The sequence below is a fragment of the Mesitornis unicolor genome, unplaced genomic scaffold (genome assembly GCF_000695765.1).
Source record: "Mesitornis unicolor isolate BGI_N332 unplaced genomic scaffold, ASM69576v1 scaffold11688, whole genome shotgun sequence".
Lineage (NCBI taxonomy): Eukaryota > Metazoa > Chordata > Aves > Mesitornithiformes > Mesitornithidae > Mesitornis > Mesitornis unicolor.
The window spans coordinates 5,490-16,714 of NW_010202622.1; the positions used below are offsets into that span (position 1 = coordinate 5,490).

An 11,225-nucleotide genomic window follows, 5' to 3' on the forward strand; every position below is an offset into this window, starting at 1 on the left:
GAATGTATGGAAGACTCTGCAAGGTGGGAATCTTCTGAGTTTTTTAGACAAAACTTAGATTGTCGTGTTCACGGGTTTTGCTCTTTAAAAAGGAAAAAGCAGAAATGAAACTGGAAAAGAGTTCATGAGAACTTAAATTATTCTAACTTAAAGTAATTTTTCATTTGTCATCTATTTTTATTTCGGATATGTATTTTATTGGTAACAATTACACTGCAGCGGATAAGAGAAGTGCATGAACTAAGTTAAATTTGCAAAGAACAATTAGTCTTAGCAGATTTCATGGAGAAGTGGGGAGAGCATGTTCTCTGACTTTTGGTTTTGGTTGGTGGTAATCTCTGTGCTGTAGGATGCTGTAGGTAGTTTTCTACCAGAAAAGGAAGTAATAATAGTAAAATATTGCTAATACTTACTTTCAAGGCAGTGTTTTTAACTACAGATGATAAAACCACAAATTTCCATTGAAGAGAGGGCTTTTTTATTTTTTTTTTTAGTTAAGAAACATTTTTCTTAGCTTTGGAATCAGAGAGATATGTCTGGCACACTGGGATTTAATGAGTTCAAAGAGCTCTGGGCTGTGGTCAATGGCTGGAAGCAGCACTTTGTAAGTTTTGACAATGACCAAAGTGGTACAGTGGATCGTCAAGAACTGGAGAAAGCCTTGATGAATATGGGTGAGTTGTGAAATGTTCTTGCTTCTGATGCTGACTCGCAGCATTTCCCAATGCCACTTATCCCGTAGTAACTGACATGTGATATTTCTAATTAGAAATGTGTTGGATTCCGTTAAGTTACCTGTCTTTTCAGTATAGACTTTTTCTCTTCAAATAGGATTTAGACTGAGCCCACAGGCAGTGACTGCCATCACAAGGCGATACAGCACTCATGGCAAGATTACATTTGATGATTACATTGCCTGCTGTGTGAAACTCAGAGCACTCACTGGTATGCTGGATTATTGCCTTGTTACTATCTTTATTTAATGAAATCTGATTACTCAGTTATCTCAAGTTCAACTTTAACTTTTATGTAACACAAAATAGCTTGCTTTCAGTAGCAGAACTGGAACAATTACAGATTATGGGCTTTTTTTGAATCGCCATTAGAAAATGAACTTAAAACTAATGCAGGGTTTATTCCAGAGGCTAGAAGAGTTAAGTTATCAACACTGGGAAACTATTTATCAACAGAACATAGAGAGTTGTATATGATAAATATGAAAATGAAGAATGGGAAATTAAGTCTTGGGACAAATTGCAGTGTTCTTCGTGAGTTTTCATTCATGTGACTTGGGGGATTTAATGAAAGTACAGTGCATTTAAAAAACAATTTATTACCTTTAATTTTTCTTACCTGGTTTCTGTTTTGTTTTCTTATTTTATTTTTGCAGAATGTTTTAGAAGAAGGGATGTATCACAGCAGGGTTTTGTGAACTTCCAGTATGATGATGTAAGTGAACTTTAAGGAGTCAGTTAAGAGTTACAGGGCAAAACTAAAGAAAAACTTAAAACTGAAGACAAACAGTAATAATTTGAGTCTGTGCCTGTCTTCCCTATGCTTATGGTGTAACCTGAGAGCACAAGGGTTCTGGGTTTTGTTGAGTGTTGTCTCAAAAAGTTTTCAAATATTTTATAGACTTCTATGAAATGTGCATTTTTGTCTGGACTTCTTACCGGCATGGTTGAAGAAGACCTAAGAGGCTACGTTGCTTGCTAACATCACTTTCTGTGACTTTTTTGTCCTCCTTTTGTTGTAAGGCTTCCCAGGAAAGGCTGGGGAATGTGTGGTGGGGACAGACACAAATCATGCTCGGTCAGGCTTGTAGGTCTTGGTTTCCTGGCTGCATCTAGGCAGGAAAAGGAGAATGCTAGATTCAGGCATTCCTGGCGTTTTTGTTGTAATTATTAAGGAAATGCTTTTTTTTAATTGACTATTAGCTGATTGTCATATTTAGTTTCAAAGCTTTGTTGTTCATGGACTGAATTTGTTTACAGAAAAGGGTACTGACTGTGGGTATTTCAGGAGAAAAAGTTGAAACCTGCTCTCTACCACACATCTAACGAGTGGTTGTTCTTTTTTCAGTTCATACAGTGTGTGATGGGCATCTAAATCAAAAGGAAGGAAGCCATGGAAGATCATGATTAACATTCCAGTCTGTGTTTTGCTTTGCCAAATTTCCAGTGATTGTGTATCTCAATATTGAAAATTACATATTTTATGAAGGTATCGCTTTACACAGTTGCATTTCTTTAGTTTTGACAGTGACTACAAACTACTCACGTTCTGTCGTCTTTAACTTTCAACCTGTGACTATTAAAGATGTTTTTATTTTAATAAACTTGCAATTCACTATGTATAACTCAAATTATGCACATACTAAGTTTTTCTGTAGTATGTTTAATTTTTTCCTGAGATTCACTAAAACCAGTTCCTGGAGTACAACTTAGCTTTTTCTGTCTTAAACAGTATCATGTGTATGACATGAGATGATAGATACTCTTTTGTCTTTGACAACATAAGGCACATGTACAAACTGAAAGAGCTTTTGGAATGATCATTTTACGCTGCTCTGTTAGAACATCAGTAAGTTTAAGTTGCTTATTTTGACAGCTATTTTCAGGATGAGGTCTGTGACACTACAATGAGTGTAAGACTCTTAAAACTTCAGGGATGGACAAGATGTAGCATAGAACTCTTCTAGCAGTGGGCTCTTGCACAGGGGGCTTTCGTTCCAGTAAGATCCTTGCTCTCCTTGTGCCACTGTATGTGCCACTTTTAAACATACAGAAACTATGCTGTGTCATTTTATACGTAACTTTCCCTTTAACAATGAACTTCTAACCTGCCAGATTTCAGTTACCTGGAAATTAATGTTTCTTTCTCCTCCACTTTAAGACCTGACAAGGAGCCTTTCCTGCCTCTGTATACCAACTAACGTACAAGGGCCAAAGCCCACTCCAAAGAATTCTTGCCAGATGACTATTTCAGATCACGGCAGTAACTACCAGTGCCGTAAAATTTACATGAAAGCAGATACAGAAAGGCAAGGCTATATTGCCTGAGATTTTTTAGGGAAAATAAAGGGAGCTTCTGTTTGGTGGGGTTTGGTTTTTTTGAGAGGAAGATTGACATTGTATGGGAAAAGGGAACAGCATAACTGGAGGTAGTTCAGACTTTTTTCGAGTGAAATAAGTTTAATAACTTTTAACTTCTTAACTTTTAAAATGTAGTATCTTAATTAACTTTTGTTAATTTTAATCACTTCTGCCTACCACAAAGGAGTGATAGATGTTCTTTTGCTAGCCTTGGAAATGCGAAGAATGCCAGAAGAATGTTAACAGGAGTATATTTTTTATATTAGTGGTTTAGAGCATTTTTGAAGAGAAGCCTTTGGACTAAGGAATGAAAGCAAAACTATATATGTATGTGTAGATATACATACATCTGCGTCTGTCACTAGTCAAACAGAAATAATCCTCAGAGCAGAAATCTTGCCTGCAGAGACTATTTTATGCCCTAGCTTGCTCAGAATACTGTAAAGTCTATGGCTCTAGTTTATGGCCTATAAATTTGAAGCTGGCTGCTCTAACCTAAGGAAGCAACTAGTAGTTACTACTTACTTAAATTCTTTGAATCCTTTGAATATTGCTTCTGGTTTCATTTCAGAAGCTAGTTCTCTTTCTGCCCTCAAAAATTAATTCTAAAGGCACAATGATTATATTTCCACATTCTGGTAACTGTACACTGTCCTGTTGCACAAAGTTGGGAAACCGGCATGGAGTGCTACAGGAAGCATTTCTAACATGACCAAAGACCACAAATCTTTGGCTGACTGAAGTAGTTCAAAACTTTGACAGCTGATAAAGTTAGTAAACTGAATATGAAGCAAAGGCTGTTCTTCCTGTAGGTTTTTGATTAGACCATTTTGCATAAATACAATATTCATCTTGCACTGTTAATTTTACCCCAGAAAGGATGAGGCATCTTTACCAAAGTGCTCATTACCTGCACAACATTTCTCTCATACTTTTCCTTAATTGAGTTTCTGGTTTTGTGCTGGGTTTGTCTGGAATGGAACTAATTTTCTTTAGAGTGGCCTGTAGGGTGCTCTGGTTTAGGTTCATGACTGAAGCAGCACTGGTAACACATGGATGTGTCAGCTCTTGCTGAGCACTGCTTGCATAGCATCAAGTGTGCTGAGGGTGGGCAAGAGGCTGGGAGGGAAGGCAGCGGGGACACCTGACCTGAATGGACCTAAGGAAGGGTCACGCTCAGCAGTAAAGCTCAGGCAGGAATGGGTTGGTCTCCAAAGTCACAGCTGCTTGGGGACGGGGTGGCCACTGGTCTGCTGGTGGGAGGTGGTGAGTGGCAGGCCAGCCCTTGCATGACTCTTTTCCCCCGCCCCATATTTTTTTCCTTCATTCACTAAACTGTTTCGCCTTCATCTGCATTTTTTTTTGCCTTTGCTCTTCCAGTTCTCCACTACCACAGGCCTGAAACTACTAATGAAAGAAAAAAAAAATCTGGCAATAATGACTATAACGTTCTTGTAGATACATGTAACTTACTAAATTACAAAGATCCCCCAGAAGTTCTGTCCTCCTATGCAGGTATTAAATTATGCAATAAATAATGAGAATTATTGATGAAATCATAAGTAAATGGGAGTAAAATTGCACCTACAAATAAAATCTTGGCTTGAAAAATGTGTTTGGCTTACTTTGCATACTTGGAGGTGTTTTTTTGGGGGTGGGGGTGGGTGGTAATTTTAGATTTGCCTTGAGAACAGTAGGACCCCAAGACAAAGAAGCTCACAGGATCATTTTCAACTCTGGCATTTGAAAAATAACATCTGTATTCTATTACAAATGGCACCTGTATGGCATTATTAGCCATTTGCCTTTTTTTTTCCCTATGCATGCAGCATCTTTTATTTTTTTACAGAAATCTATAAAACAGGAAATGCTAAATAGAGAACAAAATACACACACGGGAGCCTTTGTCATTGAAAGTCACTTTACTGATGTTACAATATGTTAGTAACATTGAAAACCACAGGCATTTGTATTAAATACTCTCATAGAAGTGGATACTGTGATGCTGTTATTAAAAGTGAGCAGGAATTTAGAACCCCAAATTACAATAATTTGACTTTATAAAAAGCAACATTTTGTTTAGCTACACAAAAGCCAGATTCATTCATTTCAACAGCCCAATGCCTGTAATGTTTATGACAAAAATATCACACTCAAAGCTAGAAGTCGTAAATTGCAATGCTTCATTTTGGTGTTTGTCAAAATCTTATGTTTCTGTTACATCAGGTATGATCTTTGAAGAATTTTTAGCTAGCAAAGACAACAGCAAAATGGTGTAGATTGGTTGTTTTTGCTAATTCTAGCCCAGCCCCAGTGGTGAAACACGATTCTCCTTGCCTCTCTTATATGTCTTACCACAAAGGGCTGGTATGAGTGATGAAAATAGATAGCTTTTTTTGTTTTTACAGCAATGCCCAAGATAAAGATTAGCACAAAATGAAGCTGGCAGAGCCAGTTGGTGTTTATACCACCCCAAAAGCTTTGCTGAAAGAACTGGTCATACTGTAAATAGTGCTATCTGCAGCTGATTAAAAATTATGTAATGCTTTGCTATTCCGAAAAAAAATAATTTGCATTTATGCAACAATAAAAATAAGTATTCTATATAAAACACTACCTATTGTAATATATCTTTACCCTTAAGAAAAGAAAAATTAGATTATATATTCACAGTTTGAGTATGATCTGGACTGTATTTCCAAGCATAAAATACGCAGTCTCTCTACACAGGCTGTGAGCAGGAGTCCTTGTACCAATAATCAAAATAAATCAGCATTTACTGTAATACTTGAGCCTTACAATATTGCATGATTTGCTGCTAGCACCACTATACTTACAAGGTCAGTCAGGCCTATATACAGAATTGCTAATGTTGTTGTAAAAATAGACTCTCCATGCTAAAGTTAGAATATGTAAGGTCTTAAGGCCTCATGTTAAGATTTTTTTTAAACAAAATTTATTTATTTTTTTATTCAGAGGAATACATAAGCAACAAAAAATTTAGCTTGTTATTGTGACAGTTTATGCTCTAGTAATTAAAAATAGTGTCAGACATCTATCCTCCCCTCAGAGAGTGCATTTCTTTCTGACTGCTCTGTGCTTACTTTCCTCAACCTTCCTCATCGCATGCTGAGTTATATTGCAATTACGGCCTGTAGCAGAAGTTGTTAAACAGGTTAAAGCTGGCTTAGCTGAAGCGATTTTGAAACTGGTGTAGATTGGATTTTTACAGAACTAAGACCACCAGGCCTGGCTAGGTGAGCCAGTTTTGAAGTCAAGTACAACATTTCTCAAGTGTGAGCAAGCCACCACATTTCCTGTGTTCTGAACTTACTTTTACTGTTGTTTTTGGTCACTTGGCTGGATAACATATTAATGTTGACTCTTGTAGTGCTTTTCTAATAGTTGCAGAAAACTTGCGGGCTGACAAGCTACCACCTCCTGGGTGTATGAGCTGCTGTTTCCAGAACTTTAATTTACATAAGCATCCATACTTGAGGCACCAGAAACATTTTTGGTAAGCTGACTTGGAAAATACTTGGGTCAAGAGAGTGTTTTTTAGTGTAGATGATAGGAGGCATTAATTTCCTGTTGAAATCACACTTAAGAGTCCCATCTGTATTGCAACTATGTCTATACACTGAGTTGCACTGTTTCATTTTTTTCCTGCTCTATTAGGATAATAGTTACGTGCATGCAGAACATTACCCTGCCACACTGTCACAAGATGACAAACTACGTATGTCTGCAGTTTACTCATGTTTCTCTTCAGGAAATTTGTCAAGGTTAAATCCCATATTGCTGATGTCCCATGTGGTTTGGAAGCCATGCAAATAGTGAGTCATCAGCTTAGCAGTCTGATGGGTAATCCATCCTGGACAAAATATTGGCTTCAGAGACAAGAATGCTCAAGCTCTTTAAAAATGAGGTAAATAACGTCACGCTGTGACTGATGACAGCAGCTCAAACAGTCCGCTGATGATACAAATACCTAAGTAACGTAGAGAAAGACATGGATGATCTTTAAACTTGGAGCAAGAGAAATAGGACACAGCACAACTTCTAGGTTCACAGAGTCAGTGACTAAAGAGGCTTAGCCTTCATCAATGCTAGAGGGCAAGAAAGACATGGATGGCTGAGCCACCGAATGGTTTTACCAGTGCAAAGTGCACGTGAGACATGTGGCTCTTGCCCTGTAGCAAGAGCAAAAGATGTATTAACAGCACTGGAAAAACCTTATCCAGAAGATTGTGTGGAAAGGCAACTTGGCTTTTTGATCTTAGCCAACCAACAGAAGAGACTGTTAGTGGATGTAATTATCATTCATGGAAATGCTTTTCAGTAGGAGCGGAAAAGGGACAGAAGAGAACAGGAGCTTGCTGAGTTCTACACGGAAGTTTGGCAAGTTTGCTTACAAGAACTGGATATGAGATTTGATGGCAGAGCAAGTCCTAAGAGCTAACCTGTTATCCCATAGGATTACAGAGTCTCACCACATTACATCCTGTCCTATTCGTTAAGCAATGAAGTAACTGCAGATTTGGTCAGAATGTGTAGCACGTGCATGTCTGTAATAGTGAACGCACCACTTCTTACCCCTGGATCTGAAAACAGTTGTGACATTGGTGTTGACAAGACCACTCGATTCATTTAAAACCAGCGATAGGGATTCACGTAAGAGGACTTCAGTCCACTAGCTTCTGACAGTGTTTCTTTCTGATTTTAATTCAGGCTATAACCCAAAGGTCTATTTGTTCATTAGCACAATCAAAATTACCTGTTGAGTACATCAGCTCAGCAGGTTCGACAGCTCATCAATCAGGAACAAAACTCTTAAGTCATTTGGAAGTAGCTATCTTCAGATGACTGGCAAGTAGTGACTTAAGTTCACAACTTACGCAAAGATATGCTGTATAAAATTAATAACCTCTTTAAAACTACTTATTTAACTATAACAGAATTATATTTAAATTATCAATCACAACAATTTCTGGTAAACTGCCTGAGTATATTCACCAAAAGTCTGTAGTATGGATTACTGAAGTTCTTATGTCAACAAATTCAGAATCGGCAGGTGAATTTTTACTCGTTAAACCATGGAATCATTCTGCAGCAGCATTATTTGGATACAATCTATTATTCCAGTCTCCATCAGTTAGTCATATTAATTTTATTTTAAATTATACAAAACTCTTCTCCCACATTGAAATACATAACCCTCATCCTGCAGGTCCTATGCTCATATAGACAATTACTTGTAATGTATTGAGAAGATCTGATAACCTCCCCACTTCAACAGGCATCTACAGCATAGCTGGAAGTAACTAGTTCATTTATTAAAATAAAAGCAAAGTAAAAGCATGAGTCTCAATGAGTCAAAATAACTGAGCTATCCTGTTGACAATACAAGTACTCTAGGCTAGATGAGGTATTACATGGCAAATTATATTGCTCTCACCAGTGTAACTAACTACAGTGGATACAAATATTTGCAATCTTCAAGGTTATTAATCTGGCAGCTTTCCAACACACTACATTTTAGAAGTAGAAAACCAGAGAATGTAAGCAAACAACTTCTCTCGTTGACCTCTGCTGGCTTTGGAGGCTCACACAGCCCTACCAGTTCAGGTTTTGTGCAATGACAAGGTCTAAAAGTTACCAACCCAAGTCCTGTGATGTTCTCACTCAAAGTGAAAGTCAATATTTATTTAACTTAAACTTAGTGCTCATAACTAGTCTTCCAATCACTATGTATCTTCAAATGTGAAAGTGACTGTTAAAAGCTACACTACACACGTAACTGTATCATCATATGCTACAAATGAATTATATCAAAACAAGAGAGAAGTTGAAAGTACATACTACATTGAAAATACAGTCAGGAGAGCCGTCTGTCTGCAAAACAAGAAGCTATGAACATTACACAAAGAGTCAGTATGTTATATCCAGTTCAGTCTGCCAAATTTTGCTGCTTCTTGATAAGGCAAAATGGAAAGGGAAGAGTAAACGGTGGTAAACATAAAATATGCACAGAAATATAACAGGATTATTCAAAACTACATGCCAGTTTGTATCCAAAGAAAATACCATAAAAGGCACATGATGAACAGTCCAGTTACTAAAGACAAGATACTAATATGTGAGGGAAAACCAGCTTCCTGGAGACAGCATAACACAGAGGCTACTGGGTTACCACAATGTCCTAACGCAGGTGAACTCCTTGAGGGTCCTGCTCAAAGTCCAGTGAAATCAATAAAAGACTTATTGATTTCAAGTGATTATGCCTCAGGCCCTAATTTCATGAGCTATCCACTACCAACTATCTTTTAACCATTTACCTACACTCAATTATTTGCAAAAAATATTTTTCAGTGCTGACAGATATGTACTCTTCATGAAAGTGCAGAATCTTTTCCTAAAGCAGTTACAAGTGACCGGCTCCCTCCACATGTTTTGTCTGCATCCACTTGCACTTACTCGTATTTGTCTTTATCCAAAATACTTACCAGAACCTGTCAACTCTAAAGGAAAAACATTTGAATTCCAAGGTCAATATTTTGTCATAATCCAACACACAGCCCAATCATAAAATATAGTGTTTCTAAAAATCTTACATACTTTACAGTTGCTGACATCTTTAAACATTTCTTAATTTAATCTTACATATATTAGACTTTATTGAGAGACTAAGAAGTTAAAAAAATAGATTAAAAGGCTGCAAGTGTTGGGTTCACTTATTAAAGGAAATACATGAAAGAGGTAGAAGATTCAGAAACACCGTAGATGTTCCCGTCACAATAATATCTAATTGATCATGCAGCTGTTGGGCAAGGTATTCAGCTGCACCACACAGAACTGGGTGTTTTACTCTGCAATGGTACTACCTGAAGCTAAGAATTAGTCAATTTTGGAAAGCTGGAGAAATATAAACTGATTTAGTATGATCCAGTTTCTTACTGACTGAAAATTCCCAAAAGACTTTTTTTTTTTTTTACAACCTTTAGAAGTCTCAGGTGTTAGAAATCTAACCCTATACATAAGATTAAGATCTCCATACTAAAGGATTTGTTCACCTTCACCCCAGATTTTTAGGCTAAACTCACTTGTACTCAGTTTAATGCCCCCAAAAATTGTCAAGGAGGCTTCAGGGGCTGCAAGCGTAGCAATTCAAGCACATGGTAAAGGCGATTCCAGTAACAAAAATTAAGAGACAGCAATGAAACTGGCCACTTGCCCAGCACTGCTATTACCTAGTGCAGTGAAATCCTTATGCTTCTCATAAGCTACGCCTTGCCATCTAAAACAGTGTCTGAAATGCTCTATCAAAAATACACAGCCACTCTCACCAGGAGGACTTCACATCACCACATCCTGAATTGTCTACTTAGAAGTATTCCCAAATGTCCAATAAGTTTGGACTGCACTTTACTTAAAGGCTCTGTCTGATGTCTGCCAAATCATTCCTGATTACACCTGTGAGAGGATGCACCAGTCATCTCACTGAACAACGGATTTTGGCTGGTTCCTGTTACGAAGGTTTAAGACAAAGTGCTCCTGTACTGGTTTCTGCAGTCTACCATACAATTGAGATTGTCAAGACAGTATAGGATACTGAAAAGATAGTATAGATTTTGGTCAAACACCAGTTTCTGAGAGACACGGTTTTACAGTACTGTACTTTCTGTATTTCCAAAGTCGTCTGCTCGTAATATTAGAAAATCTGAAGTGTGATGATGTTAGTCATGACTGTTTCTTTAGGCATTTGGCAAAATACACTTATGTATAACAGCTACTTTTGACATTATCAAATGTTTACATATATACAATCTGTATACTGAGATTATAAACACGTAAGGTAGAAAAAAAAAAGATCATGTTTGTTTGTTTGACGTTTGTGTCAAATAGTTGCCTTTCAAAGCTTGAAATCCTGTCACAAAAAAATCCTATATTCTTACTCCTGCATGCTAATTTCTACTACAGTATGTTGTTTATTCCTTACATGTGGAAAGTAAAGAACACAAGGTTCATGCATACAGCGTACAAGTTTACATCTGCTGGACTCTCCAGGCACATTCCCAGTTCCACTTTGGTCTGACTCGGGTCTGCGTTAAACCAGAGAAAAACCGCTCT

At 37.4% G+C, this 11,225-nt stretch overlaps 1 protein-coding gene across 1 annotated transcript in view; it reads left to right on the forward strand.

Annotated features, from left to right (window-relative positions):
* SRI (sorcin) overlaps positions 1–2,109 on the forward strand; it is a gene marked incomplete at its 5' end in the record, with an annotated part of 6,938 nt that extends 4,829 nt beyond the window's left edge. The window contains 4 exons of the mRNA XM_010190457.1: positions 527–674; positions 832–945; positions 1,391–1,449; positions 2,083–2,109. Coding sequence (XP_010188759.1) covers positions 527–674; positions 832–945; positions 1,391–1,449; positions 2,083–2,109 — 348 coding nt within the window. The remainder of the gene's footprint in view (positions 1–526; positions 675–831; positions 946–1,390; positions 1,450–2,082) is intronic.
* Positions 2,110–11,225: the final 9,116 nt, after the last annotated feature.